Below are 17,731 nucleotides of genomic sequence, written 5' to 3'. Positions count from 1 at the left end.
CTGGCCCTCGGGAGCCCCTCCATGGTCCTGGGCCGTGATCCCCGGAGGCAGGAGCTCAGGGGCACCCAGTCCCTGTGTGAGGAGGCCTCGGGCCAGCAGGAAGCAGGAGGTATAGCCCCGGATGGCATCATCTCTCCTGCTCAGCAAGCCCAGAGCCAGGAGGACCTGGGCCAAGCTCCACGACAGGGCAGAAAATCTCTGCTCCCCAGGGCGGCCACCTGCCCCTCCGCGTAGGCCCAGAACAGGCAGGCACCTGTCCTGCTCACACAGCCCATCCCCGAAGAGGGTCCGGGAGGAGCTGGGGCTGGAATCCAGGCTCCTGCCCCCAGAGTCAGTCCCCTTCGCCCCGGCCTGCTGTGGAGCCTGTGGTCGGTCCCTGACAGGGCATGGCAAGGCCTGGCCCCAGCTCAGGGCGGAGGGTCCCGTCACCAGTCTCAGGGAGGTCAGAGGGGTTGACCACAGACAGCCAGTCTGGGATGGCTCTGGGAGGGGCAGCACCTTCCGAAGCTTCTTTCTGGAACCACTAGAAAGCGGGGCCTTGGGCGAGTGACTCACCTGTGCGTGCCTCAGTTTCCTCGCCTGGAAAATGAGGTAAGGACTGAATGTGAAAACACGTTTTAGAACACAGCCTGACTTTCTGTGTTTAATAAACGTTAGCTACTCTTCTTCTAACCACCATCACATTCCCTGCCCCAAGGGGGAGATCAGCCTTACCAGGGCGTGGAGGCCGGAGGCCAGCTCCGGGGACAGTTAAGCTGTCCTGTGCCTGGGGACAGTGGGCTCACTGCCTGAGCCCAGCACTGCCGGCCCTGGCAACCGATCAGACAGATCGGGGGCCAACTTGGCTGGGCAGATGGGGCAGCACTGGACACACGGGGGGCCCACCAGAGGCAGGTGCAGGCTCAGCTTGGCACATGTGCTTGAACTCTTGGGCTGGGCCAAGCCTAGTGAGGATGGACCATGTCCAGATCTGTGTTTGTGGCCAGAGTGGGATGGAGATCTGATTTTTCCATTCTCCCTTGTCAGAGTCACCTCCATTTTTCTTTTGTCTCTTTTCAACTCCCTGGGGAGGGCTGCGGTGGGTGATGGCGGCACTCAACCACAGGGCGGGGCGGGTGCAGAAACCCTCTCCAAGAACTGACCCAGGGGTGCCATGTGCTATGCACTTTTCATATGAGAGGACTGAGCCTTCTGGAGGATGGTGTCCTACCCAGAGTTGCACAGCTGAAGCGGTCGGGCCATGCTGCTATGAATTTCCCCAGCTGGTGCGGCTGGCCCTGCCTTGAGAGCTCTCCTGACCTTGCATGGCCCTAAGCCACATCTTCCCAGCTGGTTCCAGGCCTCAACTTACTGTGTCTTTAGCCAAGAGCCCCTTCCTGGGCCCTGGGCCTTAGCTACAAAGATCCTATTGGCCCAGTGCTAGTGGAGAGCTTTGTGGCTTGGACTGTCTCTGGATCCCACAATCCCACCCACTCTGAATGTCCCAGACAGGTGTCTGGCAGGGAGGCCTCCGTCCTGTCTTTTGTCACCTTCAAACTGTTGTCCGGACCTGGAACACTATTTAAAGAGCCTTCCCTGAGCTGCCCCAGGCCTGCTGCAGCGCGAGGGAGCACGCCAGACCATGGTAGGCTAGGGCTGCCCTGCTTCCTGACCCTGACCTCATCCTGTGACCTTGACTTCATTTGTGATTCTGACCTTTACCTCATTCCCTGAACTCACCCTGACCTTGACCTGACTCCTCTCATTGATGTCCTTGCCCTTGAGCTGATGACCCTAGTCCTGACCTTTTCTTCACCCTTGATGTCATGCCTGCGTCTCGCGCACCCTGGGCTGCCCTTTGATGGGTGGCCAGTCCATCCACGACCTTGACCTGACTCCTCTCATTGATGTCCTTGCCCTTGAGCTGATGTCCCTAGTCCTGACCTTTTCTTCACCCTTGATGTCCTGCCTGCGTCTCGCACACCCTGGGCTGCCCTTGATGGGTGGCCAGTCCATCCATGTGGGTCCTGATTTGGGTCTGCTTCCCTGGATTGGGTAGGGGCTGCTGAGGTGAAGAGGAGGACGAGGAAGAGGAAGGTGGAGGGAGACAGGGTGGGCCGGGCTTAGACTGTTCACAGCTCTGCTCCTGCTGAGAGGACATGACTCCTTGGGGGTCGGGTTGGAATTCCAGGACAGCCTGGGTGCTCTGGAGCCTGCTAGCCTTGCTTCCAGGGTCCTTCAGCCCCTGCGGGGCCTGCCCTGCTGTCCTTCCTTGCCCCTGTGCGCCACTCTTGGGGCTCCCTGGGGGCTCCCAAGGGCACTGTTCTTTCAACCACTGTTTTTGTCTCACCCACCCTCATCAGTCCCTCTAGGCCTGAGAACTCTGACTGGCCGTCAAGCCCCAGCTCAGAAGCCACCTGCTCTGGGAGGTTTGCCCCGAGTGCCCCAGTGGCTGAGGGGCTTCTCTGTGTTCTCAGTACCTGGACTGTGGGCTCCTTGGGGACAAGCATGGGGCCCGATTCAGTTCTGGGTCCCTGAGTCGGGGCACAGGGCCTGGCTGGAGATCAGCAGGCACCTAATAAATGTCCTGATGCCTGGAGCTAGGCACACATGGGGAAACTGAGGCTTAGAGCCTTAACTGATTTTCTTAACATCACAGAGGCTGTGAATACCACAGGCAGGATTAGAACTCAGATCCGGGCTACCCGCTTCTGCCCTGAGGTGGTCTTTTCAGGGGATCTTAGGGGCACATTATAAAAGGGAATTCCAAAGTCAGCTGGGTTGCAAAGGGTCCAGGCTGGGAGAGCAGAAGGCCCGAGCCTCAGTTACCCCTATGCAGTCCTCCTTTTGGGGGTTCCAGAACAGGGCTTGGCACACAGCAGGGCAATGTCTCACAAGATGGCCATGGAAGGCTGGGTGAGGCAGGGATGGGCGACGCCAGGCCAAGAGCAGGTCTGCGGAGAGAAAGGGCAGAGTATCCCACAGACGGAAGTGATCCTTTTTATTAATCAGAGGGAAATGCATATGTAATTATGTGAGATGAACTCTGCAGGGAGGTTCTTTTCTTTATGATGTCTGAAGGGATTTATAAATATTACAGAGGTTTTACGGCATCATAACGTCCTGGCTGCCCTGCCAGCCCCCCTTTCAAAGGATTAGTGGAGACAAAGCACCCAGTAAAAGCTAATTATAAGTCAGCCGAGCTGCTGCTCCTGAATTGAGCCCAGGCGCCGGAGGGAAGTGGGGGCGAGCGCAGGGGTGGGGAAGTTGGGTGGTGGGACAGGAGCGAGCTGGAGGAGGGGAGACCACACAGGCACTGGGGGTGGGGGTGGGGGGACGGGAAGCCTGTGCTCTGGGATGGGTAGACGAACTTGGCAGGAGGGTGGTGCAGGCTGAGATGGAGGCAAGAGTCGGGTGGTGAGGTGGGAGCGGGAAGCCTGTGTCTGTTCCACCTCTGAGCCAGTTCGGGACTCGAACATGGGGGCCCTAGTGATGGCTGCTGAGGGCAAGGTCTCCTCCTCAGGGGTTCTTGAGGACTGAGAGCGTTTAGTGAGTGCTCAATAGTGGACTCCGGGCACCATGGCATCCTGAAAGAAGCCCTGGAATTATTCCATGTGGGTGGTCGCCTGCTCTACCTGCTGGGGAGCTCACCCCTGAGCTTTGGGGAGCTATTTCCAAACCGATCCCCACTCTGAGCCTGGGTGGGGCAGGGGACCTCAGAGATGAACAGACACAGTGATATGGCAGAACAGTGTGGTATGTGATACGGGATGTGGCTGCCCTAGACTGGTAGGAAGGGAAGAATCGGGGGAGCTCTAAATTGGCTTGGGGATCGGGGAGGGCTTCTCAGAGGAGGTGGCAGAGGAGTTGAGCCTAGAGGATGAGGATGCTGCCAGATGGAAGGCAGGGAAGGTACTCCAGGTAGTGGGAATGGCAGAAGGAAATGTTGGGAGAGAAGAAAGCTCTAAGCGGGTTTGGGACAGAGTCGAGGACCCAGGTGAGTGGAGGTGGAAGCTCTGGGAGAGGGACAAAGGACAGATCTCACAGGGCTGAAGAGTCCAAATGTTATCCTGAGAACACTGGGGAGGTGGCAGGAGAGGAGGTGGGCCCCGTCTGGGGTCTGATGCTAGAAAAGATGCCCTTCTCTGCTTCACAGGCTGGGCGCAGACCACCAGCCTTCCGGAGCCCGGGGGCCCAGGTCAGGAAGCAGCTGTCTGGCCCGGTGGGGTGGGTGCTCCTGTGGGCTTCTTGCCGTGGCTGGGAAACCCCGCTTATCTGCAAGGCTCCGTTAGGCTGGCCCGGTGGGGTGGGTGCTCCTGTGGGCTTCTTGCTATGGCTGGGAAACCACCCCGCTTATCTGCAAGGCTTCATTAGAAGCTTTGCCTGCCTGTCTGCTTTGGGCTGGGCTGTGGGAGAAGGGGCACGAGGGTTGGGAGGTGGTGAATGGCTGACCTCCGAGGAAGGGGCTTCTGCAAGGCCTCACCCGCTACCTCGCAGGCACCGAGGAGAGCCCGGAAAAGAACAGAAGGCGGAGCCAGCTCCAATGTCTTCTCCATGTTTGATCAGAACCAGATCCAGGAGTTTAAAGAGGTTGGTCAGTGTCCCCTGGGGCCACTCGGAGGATCTGTGTAATCCATAGAAAGCTCTTGGGGAGCCAGTAAGGTGTGGGATCGGCCCTCCGTCCCTGAGGCGTGATGATGTCACTATTCTTAGTGTCCACCATGGTGCGCCTCACAGCCTGCAGACGTGACTGCTGTCCTCGGGCAGCATGACCCTCTCTATCTGAGCCTTTGCTTGCTGTTTGACCTCGGGCAAGTCCTTCCTCTCTCTGAGCCTCAGATTTCCTGTCTGTAAAAGGGGGTTGCTGTGAACATGCAATGAGGGATGGGCATGAAGCCCCAGCAGCATGCTGGCGCACAGTAGGAGCTCAGCATGGGTTAGCCATCACTGTCACTCTGGTGTCATGCTGAGCTGGGTAACGGGGTGGCCAGAGGGGCCTGCACTGAGGTTGCTGGGGCAGCAGTTTGCAGGACAGCCCCTTGGGGGAGGTGTTTCTTTTCCGGGGAGGGAAGCTGGGCTTGGGTGAGTGGGAGGGTGACTTTTCAGTGCCCGTGTTTCTGCCAGGCCTTCACCATCATGGACCAGAACCGGGATGGCTTCATTGACAAGGAGGACCTGAGGGACACCTTTGCTGCCCTGGGTGGGTGACCAGCAGTGTGGGGGCTGGGGGCTTGGGGCAGAACAGGCCTTCCAAAAAGAGTGAGCGGCCGGGGGCAGGAGGTGTGAGGGGCTCGTGTCATTGGGGGTGCAGGGAAGATCAGGAAGGATTCCTGGTTGTTAGAGGACTTGCCAGGGAAGGGGGAGGGCATTTCATGTGCAGGAACGACCTGTGCAAAGGTCAGGGGTGGGAGGCGAGGGTGAGGTGAGGGGTCAAGAGACGCCTCAGGTGGGGGAGAGGCCGGAGATGTGTGCAGGTCTCCAGGGCTCTGGGCTTTGGCTCCCAGGGAGCTTTTGCACCCTCAGGCCCAGGGAGGGACCTGAAGAGGGCCTCAGGGACTGGGTGGGTGGGGGCTGAGGTTGGGGAAGGGGGCAGAACCAAGTCAGGTCTGGACGGAGCTTTGAGCTCCTGGAGATCTGGTTGTCCCCTGGAACGAAGAGGAATCCCAGAATCCCAACCTCCTGGCAACCAGTTGCCACCTCCAGGGACAAATGAGCCTGAGGCCCAGGTCTTCCAGCCCCTATGCACCTCAGCTTCAGATTCTTTGAGCCTCAGTTTTCTCATCTGTAAAATGGGGATGGCAAACAAATAACTTGCTCTATTTCCCAAGGAGGCCGAGGTGGTGGCTGAGTGCAGTGAGGCTGGGGGCTGACCAGTGCTGGCTGTGGCTGAATGTGGTCCCCTCCCAAAGTCCCCCAGCAGGTGGGCGGGGCCTTAGGGAGTTGGGGCCTTAGGGAGTCGGGGCGGGTGGATGGTAGAGCTGAGGGCCTGCAGGACTCTATTCTCCTGGGCTGCCTGCCACAGGGTCCGCTCTCACCCTCACTGTGCTCCTAGGCGTCTCCCTCTCCTCCCCAGGCCGCATCAATGTGAAGAATGAGGAGCTGGAGGCCATGGTGAAGGAGGCCCCTGGGCCCATCAACTTCACGGTCTTCCTGACCATGTTTGGGGAGAAGCTGAAGGGTGAGTGAGGCTCCAGGTGGCCCTGGGCAGGGAGGGGTGAGTGGGTGTGGGCAGGCTGGGCCCTGTGTGCAGATGTGCACCCTGCTGACGCACACCACAGCTGGGAGCATGGTGTCACCCCCAGGAACACATGCCTTCCCAGCCGGCCTCGGTTTCCACCTCTACACCACAGAGTGGTGGTAACTGTAGTAACCCCTCCTTGCAGAGCCATGAGGGGCCCAGAGGGACAAATTGTGTAAAAGCTCATTGCCCCCCATCAGGATGCCTCCGCCACCTCCCTACTCCTGGGCTCATCTTGCTTGCTCTGCCTCACTGCCCGCTGGACAGTGGAGGTGGGTGTGGGGAGCTGGCACGGCCATGGCATACTCAGCCCCGGGGCGCCTTATGTGCCATGCCAGCTCAGCCTGGTTCAGTGACCCTGAGTGGGGGGGTGAAAGGATTGAGAAAAGACAGACAAGAGAATGAAAGCTGGGTCTTGGTGGGACGCTGCTCCCTGATGAGGAGACAGCGCCAGCGCCCACAAGCCGTGTCTTTATTTTATAGCAGATGCCACGAGGCAAAGTAGGGGCGTGATCACGTTGTTTACAGCATTCTCATGAGTTTCAACCTCACTCAACTACATGCACCCGAACTCTATCACAAGGCACGTGGGGCCACGTGTTTGGACCATAGGTTCAAGCTTACAACCACAGCCATTGGCTATGATTGTGCTGGGAGGGCCCTGCCCTCCAGCTGGGACTTGCACGTGGCAATGAGAGGACCCTGTCCTTTCATTAGTCCGAGGCTTGAACCTGGCCAAAACACTGTACCCGCGCCCCACAGGTGGGGTTGGAAGTTATAGCAGCTGACCACAGTTCCTTCCCCAGGGAAAGGATGGAGGGGCCTCCTTCATAAGTGAGAAGACTTGGGCCCAGAGAGGGCGTTACAACTGCCCCAGGTGTCCCAGCATCAAAGAGGTCGGGCTGGAACCTGACCCCGATTCCTGGCTCTAACCATTGCCACGTCAGGCGTGGGGCGCATGGTGGGGTGGGAGTCCGGCCTCTCTGCCCTCTGCCCCTTAGTGCCAGCCTCTGGGCTTGAGGGTCCATGGTCAGAGGGAAGGGCCAGCCTGAGCTGCGGCTGCCCTGGGAGGTGGGCCTTGTAGCCACCCCACCCTGAGGGTGCCCCTGCCTGATGCCCTCCCTGTCTCCGCTAGATCTGGGTTCAATACCTAGCCCCCCACAGGCCCCCAGGATGACCAAGGCTTGTCTACTCTTGCACCTGAGTTTTCTGTCTGTAAAATGAGTGCTGTGTTGATCTCCCGGGGCTGCTGTAACAAATGACCGCAAACTTGACGGCTCAAAACCCAGCAATGTACTCGCTCGGCTCTGAAGCCTGGGCTATGAAATCTGGCGGGTTCTGCTCCTTCAGAGGCTCCAGGGGATAACTTGTTTGTTGCCTTTCCCAGTTTCTGTGGCTGCATCGCTCCCATCTCTGCCTCCGTGGTCCACTGCCTCCTTTTCTGTATGCCTCCCTTGCCTCACTCTTAAGAGGACACTTGTCATAAGATTTAGGGCCCACCTGGGTAATCCAGGATCATCTCCCCACCTCAAGATCCGTTCTTGACATCTGCAAAAGCCCCTTTTCCAACTAAGGTGACATTTCCCAGTCCCGGGGATAAGGACATGGGGGGGGGGGGCATGATTCAACCCACTACAGGGACGATCCTACCTAACTGCACAGCTTTTATTTGGTAAAAAAAAATCATAATACTTTCATGGGTTGTGACCTGCTGGCAAGTATGATAGCCCCACACACAATGTCCTGGCTGATTCTGGACTAGAAGGAGGCCAGCAATTGACCTATGACCGGACAGCCTCACCCTCCTGTGTTAGAGACAAGAGACTGAGGGCAGGAGAGAGAGGAGGCTGTGGGCCTGGATCTGTCCAGCTCACTCAGGAGGGCCATCGGGCCTCCTCCAGGCAGCCAGTAGGGTTATTCCTGGGACCATGACCACATTCAGGAAGAGCTCAGAAGCCCAGGGACCTGGGGCGGGGGTGACACTCCCAGAGAAAGGCAGTGACCCAGTGACTTTAAAGGGAGGTGTGTTGGTCTATGACTGAGCTAAGAGCTCTGCCCCAGACCAGGCAGGGTCGCCGGCTTGCAGCTTTTTCTCATTTTCGCAGGGACACCAGGACTGGGGCTTCAGCTGAACATGTCATGCAAACGGGCTGAGCCTGCATGCTCAGCCAGCAGTGGAGACAGGAGCCGGGCTGAGGCAGGCACGGTCTCAGCCCTCTAATTAGGACAAGGACATGTTGTCATGAGATTCCCAACAGCGAGGGGAAGGTGTAGCCACTCTGCACCCTTTTGATGAGGTTCAAAGTCTGCAGAAGAGAGTGCGAGGCCAGCACTGTGCCAGGCTTGTCACCCTGGGCCAGCCTCAGAGATGCCTAATGACCCAGACACATCCTGTCCTGAGCTCCCAGTCTGATGAGGGAGACACAGCTGACCCTGACCCAGTCTGATGGGCAGCAGCACAGAGGGGTGGGATGAGCAGAGGGCTCTGGAGGTCCAAAGATTTGGCTTCAAATCCTTCCTCCCCTTATTAGTGGGGATCTCAGGAAAGTAACAGAGACTCTCCGAGCCTCAGCTTCCTTTTGACAAACTGAGGACATCAGTACCTACCATGTGGGGTGTTCTGGGGTTCCAGGGGAGCAAACAGTGAAGCTGCAGGGCGGAGCTTGGTGCAGAGCACTCAGATGTGTTTGCGGACATGAGAGAATAATGTTAGTCCAGATCTTTACCGCACGTTGTCATAACTGACCCTGGGAGGTGGGCAGCAAACACCACCTTTTTCTCCATTTCACCAATGACACAGCCAAGCCTTAAAGAAGGAAGGGGACATCCCCAGTCCACAGTGAGCAGGAGGGGAGTGTGACAGAGGGGAAGGAGCATGACATATGGGTCACCAGGTCCCCTGCTGTCGTTCACCCAGCCTGTGAGGCCTTGGGTAAGACCCTCCTTCCCTGAGCCTCAGTTTCCCCATCTGTACAACCAGGGGGCTGGATATTCAATCTCCTTGTGGGAATAGAGCTAATTCTTCAAATGACTTCTTTTCCTAAAGCCCATGCTATGCAAGTGATAAAACCAGGAATGCTCCTCCCCACTGCCCCGCCCCACAGCCTGTTGGCCCACCTGCCCCCTCTCCGTCCGGGACAAGCTTACAGACACCTCCAATGTCACTGCCCGAGTCCCGCCTTTGGCCCCCAAGTGCAGCGCTTTTTCTTCTCTACCCACAGCCTGTCGTGCGCATCTCGGATAATGAGAGAGCGCCAGAGCTGCCCTCCCACCTCACTAATCACGTGGCAGCCTCAGCTGTGAGAACTTGGCCACGTCATTTGCCCTCGCTGAGCCTCATTTTCTTTTTTATTTTTCTTTTTTAAATTTTAAAAAAAAAATTTTTTTTTTTTATTGATGTCAGAGAGGGAGAGGGAAAGAGAGATAGAAACATCAATGATGAGAGAGAATCATTGATTGGCTGCCTCCTGCATGCCCCCCACTGGGGATCAAGCCCGCAACCTGGGCATATGCCCTGGCCAGGAATCGAACCGGCGACCTCTTGGTTCCTGGGTCGACGCTCAACCGCTGAGCTACACCCGGCTGGGCGAGCCTCATTTTCTTGTCTGTAAAATCGGGCCACTCAGCAGGTTCAGCACGTAGCAAGTGCTTAGTCAGGGTCGTGCACAGCTGTGCAGGTTGTGATCACTCAGAGCCCTTGGCTATGACCACTATTCCTGGTTTCCCTGGAACCTCCCTTTCCTTCCACAGTGGAGTGGAAGCTGGGAGGAAGCTCCCCAAGCCCTTGCCCTCGGTAGGGGCCATGGGGCCTGCCCACCCCCAGCCCCCATCCAAACGCTGCCTGTTCTCTTCATGTGGGCGCTCTCCTTGCCTATGTGTGCTGCTTCTAGGCACGGACCCAGAGGAGACCATTCTCCATGCCTTCAAGGTGTTCGACACTGAAGGGAAAGGTTTCATCAAGGCGGATTTGTAAGTCCCCTCAGCCCTCCGTGTTGGTCTTTCCCTCTCTGAAACTTCAGCTATAAAGGAACTGGTGTGGAGTCCGGGTGGGTGGCAGCCCCGTCTCCTCTCTGCCCAGAACTCAGCCCAGCTCAGCCATTGATGTCCCTCCCCTCTCTGGGCCTCAGTGCCCCCATTTCTGTGTGGAAGTGTGTAGGGAGTCTGAAGTCATCAGGGAGGGCTTCCCAGTGGCGTGGGCGGGGTGGGGGGAGAGGCAGGTCTTGAAGGATGACTAAAGATGCTTGAGCTGAAGCAGGGAGTATTCTAGATGCAGGAACACAGTGAGTTAAGTGCCAGGGCTTGGTGTGTGCAAGGTTACTGAGGAGTGGGCTGTGGCTGGAGGGTGTGAGTGGGTATGGGGTGGAGGAGACTGAGCACAGAGAGGCAGGCAGGGCCTGTATGGGGTAGCTCACTCACCAGGCCCTGGACCCTGGGTCTGCCCTGGGAGCTTGAGAAAGAGTTAGGCAGGAGCAACATGGAGACCAGCCTGGAGGAGGAGAGGAGAAGGTTACAGCCACCATGAAGGCCTTGGCTGTTGAGATGGAGGGGAGTGGATGGGTAAGTAAAACACCAGAGGCCAAAGCCAATGGGATTCAGGGCCTGAGTGGATCAGGATGGAGGCGGGCCCATGGGTAAGGGACCAGCTCAGCTGGGAACATGGAGAGTAAGGCGGCTATGGGCTGGCATTACAGAGGTGTGGGCACTGACATCTGCTATGCCTGGGAGCCTCAGCCCAGTGAAAGCTCAGGGCCGAGGGCCAAGGGTGGCAGGCAGGGCAGTGGCCACCTGTCCAGGGGCTGGGACACTGAACTGACCTCTGAGCTGTCCCTGGGCCATCCTTTCAGAGCCTCCAAGGCCTTGCTGGGTCTCTGGGTGGTCCTGGGCAGGCAAGGTTCCCCCCAGGCACAGGCTTTTGGACTAATTACTATGATGCTTCAGGCATTGGCTGTGAGACTGGTTTTGCTGCCTATTAGAATCATCTTAGTGGAGAAGGGGTGGGAGAGGGCAGGGGGCAGAGGGGAAGTGGGGACAGTCTCCTTTGTCTCTCACACATTCTCACCATCCCACACTCCCAACGTTGTGAGTCACTCACTCCCCAGGGGTAGTGGGGGGTGATTAGGATCTCTCCGGGCCACAGCCCTCTCCTTCACCCCTCCCCGAGGGTCCATCTTGAGGAGCTGGGGGAGTCACTGGGGCATGTCTGCCATTCACCTTCACCTCCACCGGGGCAAGGCCAGGGCTGGGAGGAACCCTCTGGGGACCCAATTTGGGAACCAAAGGCACCACCCAGGGATAGGGGGCCTGGAAGATGGGGCTGCCCACCAGTCAGGCCACAAGGAGGCTCTGGTTGAAACCGAGTCTGTGAAAAGTCCCCAGCCTGGGGAGCTGGGAACTGTGACTTCCTGCAGTCACATGAATAATGGAAAGTGGGCGTGGTCCTTAGCGGGGCTGCCATTGCTGGCGGCACAGGCCGCTGGTGCTCAGGGCCCCGCTCAGCTCCCAGGGCCAGCCCTGCTCCCTGCTCCCTGCTCCCCCCGAGAGCCCTCTGGCCCCCTCCCCCCAGATCCTAGGGCATCAGTCCCTCCTGCGCAGCCTCAAACTCACCTTGCATGTCTCATCTCCGGCTACTCCTCTGGGCCCAGGCAGCTCTGGCTCCTGTGGGCAGCTGCTCTGGACCACCCAGGGGGCCGGGCCCCACCCTGCCACTACACATCCTTACACTTCCCAAACCTCAGTTTCCCTCTCTGTACATGAGTTACTGACACTCGCTTCCCAAGGCCATGAGGAGCAGATGAACCCTGGGCAGGCCCATGAGGACATGCACCTGGATAGGTCTCCCTGTCCCTGGGCTGAGTGTGAGCACCTGTCCACTGCAGAACACTGCACACACGGCAGCAGCCATCGCAAACTGGGGAAGCAGGACATCAATAACCACCCTCAGTAACCTTGAGGTTGATTATTAGTGTACAGTGGACCATCTGAGTGGCCCCCAAGGTCATGTCAGAGTCCCAAGGCCATTTCATTTGGTTCCCACTTGATGCTGGGAGGAGAGTCCGTGTTACAAAGGAAGAAAATGAGGCTCAGCTGAAGTGGCGTCTGAGCCCACGTGGCTCTCTGGGGGCTGTAGCGCCAGCCCTATCCCCTTCCCTACCTTCACTGGTGTACCCCCGGACCAGGACTCCTCCCCCAAGCCCACCTGCCCTCATCAACCCTGTGATCTGTGTGTCTACTCACAGGGTGGCCCTGCCCCTGAACATGACCCTTTCTCTTCCTTGAGCAGCATCAAAGAGAAGCTCATGACCCAGGCAGACCGGTTCAGTGAGGAGGAGGTGAGCTCTGGTGTTTTCAGGGTGCTGCTGAGCACCGCTAAGAGGCTTCCTGGAAAGCACAGCCCAGCCCTTCTCAGCAGTCACCCCCACCCCACCCCACTCACATCACTCTTAGTGATGTCTCCCTTGACTCCTTTGATGGGAACAAGAAGGATGGGGGTGAGGGGAGGCTGTGGGACCCTGGCCTCCGTGCCCTCCACTGCCATGCCTCCATCTGCACTCTGACACTCTTGGGTGACCCCTTGCTCTGGCCCTTATTTGGCCCTGGTCCACGCCGACTCCCTGCTTCTTCCCCAGATCAAGCAGATGTTTGCAGCTTTCCCGCCAGATGTGTGTGGCAACCTGGACTACAGGAACCTATGCTATGTCATCACACACGGCGAAGAGAAAGACTAGAAGGCGATCGCGGACCTCCCCCATAGTCAGAGGCCGTAGTGAGAGGGAGCAAACACTGGGGGTCGGGGCAGCCGATGGGAGCTCCTATGACCAGCATGTGGGAGGAAAGGCTCTCCTTGCTTTGTGGGTGGGGTGCAAAGCAGGAATAAATAATGCTAACAAGGTCTGAGTTTTTGTGATTAATGCTCCTGCTGGGGAGAAAGCTAAACATTCCTATGTTGTTGGTTTTTCCAAAACTTTTTACTTCCCTGGCTTTGCTCAAATGTTCCTGATGAGCTAGTGTTTAGAACTAATTGACAGTTTTAATGATCCCCAGCTGGGCCACAGGACACTGCCTTCATTTATGAAGCTTTTATTGAGCATCTAGTGCGTGCCAGCCCCAGACACACAGTGATGAGACAGCCTGTCCCTGGGCAGGAAGATCAGGCAGTGAGGACAACAATTGGGGTGGGGACAAGGGAAGCAAGTCCCGGGAAGACCTGGAAGCTAGGAACTGAGCAGAGGCAAAGTAGGTGGAAAGGAGGGGTCGATTCAAGGAATGTTTAAGGAGTAGGCCAAGGGCGCTGAAACAGGACGCACATAGCACCGACCATAAAATAAAGGTGCGTAAATTGGACTTCATAAAAATGTAAAACTTCTGTTCAGCAAAAGACAACACGAAGAACATGAAAAGGCAAGGCACTGGGCTGGAGAAGATATTGGCAACAATAGATTTTGACAAAGATCTGACGGCCAGAATATACTTAAAAAATCTTACACGTTAATCCTGGAAAGATAACAACCAAAACAAACAATCAAACAAAAAACAGGTAGATGACTGTTGGGAGCAAGTTCCTCAGTCAGGGACTTGGCCCGTCTGGGTGCAGGAAATGGGCAGAACACACGAGGATCGGTAGGTAGGTGGGACCAACAAAGCAGCCAGCAACTGGCTGGTCAGTGGCAGCTTATATACAGGCTCAGACAAAAGAGGCCTCGTGCCAATTAGTGACGTCTGTGCTACCTTAACATAAGCAGGTTACATAAGGGTGCGCTTGCGCAGTACGTATGGTGCTGCTGCTGAGTCATTGCTCTCGTGCGTGCATAGGGCAACGGGGCCTTTAACATAGTAATACTGCCGTGTCAGTGCCTTCACGCATGCGTATGGCGAATGGGCCTTTAACCTCCGGCATACTCTGGTCAAGGCCCTCACAGTGACAGAAAAGGATATCCAAATGGCCTGGAAATATGTTTATCCTCATTTCTCGTAAGAAAAATGCAAAGAAACACTTCCATTAGGTGCACCCCCACCATGGCTAAAAGTAAAACGACTGCCAATACCAAGTGTTGATAAGGATGTGGAACAAACAGAACTCTCCAATTTTGGTAGCAGGGATGTAAAATGGGCCAGCCATTTTGGAACACGCTTTGGCAGTATCTACTAAAGTTAAAATGCATGCATATCCTGAGCCAACAGTTCCAAACCTAGGTATATACCACAGAAATGTTCATCATACATCCTTCAAAAGACATGTATAAGAGTTTACAAATTTATAAGAGTCCCAAACTGGAAACAAGACAAATGTCCACCAAGAGGAAAATTGATAAATAAATGATATGTTCGTGCATTGATACTATACAGCAATAAGTGTAAACTACTGATCCACACCACAACCAGCTCTCGTATTACATCACATAGAAAAAGACACACAAAGAGAACTCACTTAGTTTATTTGTTTAAGAGTTTCGCCGAAGCCGGTTTGGCTCAGTGGATAGAGCATCGGCCTGCGGACTGAAAGGTTCCAGGTTCGATTCCGGTCAAGAGCATGTACCTGGGTTGCGGGCACATCCCCAGTAGGAGATGTGCAAGAGGCAGCTGATCGATGTTTCTCTCTCATCGATGTTTCTAACTCTCTATCTCTCTCCCTTCCTCTCTGTAAAAAATCAATAAAAAAAAAAAAGAGTTTTATAAGAGCATACTTTAATAAAACTTTTAAAAATAAAATGTTTTAATAAGCATACCATAAAATCACCATTTAATAGTATACTAGTGCCCCGGTGCACGGTTCGTGCACATTGAAAGGAAATTAATTAGAAGGTGGCTGGCGGGGCGGGACTGGGCGAGAAGAACCGGACACGCCTTGGAGCCAACCTCCCGCTGTCCCTCCCAGCCGGCTGCACCTGGGGTGGCAGCACAGCTCGAAGGGCATCTGTGGAGTGAGTGGGGTCCCTCTGGCAGGTGGGGTCCCTTGGCCTGGCCTGTGGGGATCAGGCCAAAACCAGCTCTGAGGGGTCCCGGAGTGCAAGAGGACACTGCAAAGTTTCTGTCATACAGGGTGTGGAACGCAAATGCAAGTGTGCAGTAAACCGGATTCAGGGCCAACAGTGCCCCAGCAACAACATACCCCACAGCCAAAGGTGGAATCACGGGGTGCCACAAGGAATCAGGCTCCCTCCTCTCTGATTCCGGGGTGCGTCACCCCGAGAACCGCTGCTGCCAAGTCACCTCAGATCGGCAGCTCCTGCGTTAAGTGTCTGCCCCCTGGTGGTCAGTGCAAGTCATACCTACCAGCCGGTTGGCCAGTTAGACGGTCACTTAGCCTTTTATATATATAGATCATTCAGTGGCATTCAGTGAATTAAGTACATTCACAGGGTTGTGAACCATCACCACTATCAGCTGAGGAACTTGTACCCAACTGTCATCTACTTGGTTTGTTTGTTTGTTTCAGTTTTTATCTTTCCAGTATTAATGTGTAAGATTTTTTGAAAGTATATTCTGGCTGTGAGATCTTTGAACATTTTCATCAACTGGAGAAGAAATCCATTAACCATCACTCCCCATCCTTCCTGTACCCAGTTCCTGGCAACCATCAATCTTTCTTTTTCTATGGATTTGCCTATTCTAGAGATTTCATATAAATGGGATCATATAATATAGGGCTTTTTGTGTCTAGCATAATGTTTTCATGGTTCATCTGTGTTGTAGTACTTTATTCTCTTTTTTTTTCTGTTTTGTTTTGTTTTTTGGTTAATCCTTACCCGAGGATATTTTCTTTCCCATTGATTTTTTTTTTTTTTGAGAGAGAGAGAGAGAGAGTGGAAGAGAGAAATGGGGAGAAGAGAGTGAGGGAGACAAATCAATTGGTTGCCTCGAGCATGTGCCCTCTTCGGGGCCCAGGATCGAACCTGCAACCCAGGTATGTGCCCTTAAGATGGGGAATTGAACTCATGACCCTTCGGTGTGCAGGCCAACACTCTAACCACTTAGCAACCCAGGCAGGGCAGTACTTTATTCTGTTTTATACCTGAATAATATTCCTCTGTATGGCCGTACTACACTATGTTTATCCATTCATCTTGATGGACATTTGGGATGTTTTCACTTTTTGGGTATTATGAATAAGAGGGCTGTGAACATTCATGTACAAGTTTTTGTGTGAACATGTTTTCAATTCTCTTGGGCATATACCTAGGAATGAAATTGCTGGGTCATATAGTAACTTAACTTTCCCAGAAATTGCTAAACTGCCTTTCAAGGCACTTTGAAAGAGATTGCATCATTTTACATTCCCATTGGCAATGTTCAAGGGCACTGCTTTCCTCACATCCTCACCAAACCTTGTTATTTTTCTTTCCTTTTAAAAAAAACTATAGCCATCCCTGTGGGTATGAAGTAGTATCTCATGTTGCTTATGACTTGAACTTCCCCAATGATTAATGATGTTGAGCTCCTTACCACCTTCTTATTGACCATTTGTATAGCTTTGGAGAAATGTTTATTCAGATTCTATGCCCATTTTTAAATTGGGTTCTCTTTTTTGCTGTTGAGTTGTAAGAGGTCTATATATTTTCTAGAGACTAGACTTTTTAGATATGTGATTTGCAAACATTTTCTCCCATTCTGTGGGTTGCCTTTTCACTTAAAAAATATTTTTATTTATTTCAGAGAGGAAAGGAGATGGAGAGAGAGATGGAAACACCAACAATGAGCGAGAACCATTGATCTGCTGCATCCTGCATGTGCCCAACCAGGGATTGAACCCAGGCATGTGCCCTGACCGGGAATTGAACTGTGACCCCCTGGTTTATAGGTCGATGCTCAACCACTGAGGCACACCAGCCCAGCTGCCTTTTCACTCCTTTGATACTTTTTCACATGTTCTTTCTTCTAAGAGTTTTATAGTTTTCAAATTTAGGACTTTGAGCCATCTTGAGTTATTTTTTTTGTTTATGGTATGAGGTAGGGGTCCAACTTTATTCAGTTCTTCCAGCACCATTTATTGATAAGACTATTTCCCTGTTGAGTGGTCTTGGCGTCCTTGACAAAAATCAATTGCTCAGAGATGTATGGGTTGGTTTCTGGACTCTCGTTTCTAGTTCACTGATCTCCATGTCTAAAAGTACATACTTCCTGATTCCATTTATGTAAAATTCAGAATCAGGCAAACTAATTTATGATGTTAGAAGGCTGAAAGGTGGTTACTTCCGGGGTCGGGAGGCGGGAGGCAAGGGCCACGAGAGAACTTTATAGGAGCTGGGAATGCTCTGTGTGTTGATCTGAGTGGTAGATACTCAGGTGTAAACATATATGAAAGATGATCACTCTGTACCATTAAGATTCATGCAATTAATATCCTTTAGTATATTTATGTTATATATCCCAATAGAAAGAAAGGGGAGAGTGAGAGAGAGAGAGAGAGAGAGAGAGAGAGAGACTATTTTCCTAAGGCCTGTGTGTGCTAAGATTCATCTTATCCCTGTGAGTCCAGAAGGGGAAACAGGTCCAGAGCTTGCCCAAGTTCAATGGCAG

At 54.2% G+C, this 17,731-nt stretch overlaps 1 protein-coding gene across 5 annotated transcripts; it reads left to right on the top strand.

The window, feature by feature from the left end:
• Positions 1-3,298: 3,298 nt before the first annotated feature.
• MYL10 (myosin, light chain 10, regulatory) lies at positions 3,299-13,108 on the top strand. Of its 5 annotated transcripts, none has more exons than XM_014550169.1 (8): positions 3,300-3,976; positions 4,136-4,206; positions 4,477-4,569; positions 5,104-5,179; positions 6,032-6,157; positions 10,108-10,186; positions 12,498-12,546; positions 12,844-13,108. In XM_014550169.1, exons 1-8 carry the CDS (start codon positions 3,910-3,912, stop codon positions 12,940-12,942), a joined length of 660 nt encoding a protein of 219 aa, XP_014405655.1. In that variant the 5' UTR covers positions 3,300-3,909; the 3' UTR covers positions 12,943-13,108. The 5 variants fall into 5 exon arrangements, with proteins under 5 accessions (XP_014405654.1, XP_014405655.1, XP_014405656.1 ...); XM_014550170.1 differs by having other exon boundaries at positions 3,301-3,976; positions 4,136-4,177; XM_005879167.2 differs by having other exon boundaries at positions 3,302-4,177; positions 6,053-6,157.
• The last annotated feature ends 4,623 nt before the right edge of the window (positions 13,109-17,731 follow it).

The sequence above is a fragment of the Myotis brandtii genome, unplaced genomic scaffold (assembly GCF_000412655.1).
Source record: "Myotis brandtii unplaced genomic scaffold, ASM41265v1 scaffold583, whole genome shotgun sequence".
Lineage (NCBI taxonomy): Eukaryota > Metazoa > Chordata > Mammalia > Chiroptera > Vespertilionidae > Myotis > Myotis brandtii.
Note: the sequence above shows the minus strand (reverse complement) of the source record. Positions and strands in the feature narration are given on the sequence as shown.

Coding starts and splice junctions, on each gene's coding strand:
- MYL10 (XM_014550166.1), top strand. CDS start 3,923: ATGTTGGGAGAGAAGAAAGCTCTAAGCGGGTTTGGGACAGAGTCGAGG. Junction 4,570..5,103: donor AGATCCAGGAGTTTAAAGAG/GTTGGTCAGTGT, acceptor TGTTTCTGCCAG/GCCTTCACCATCATGGACCA. Junction 12,547..12,843: donor ACCGGTTCAGTGAGGAGGAG/GTGAGCTCTGGT, acceptor CTTCTTCCCCAG/ATCAAGCAGATGTTTGCAGC.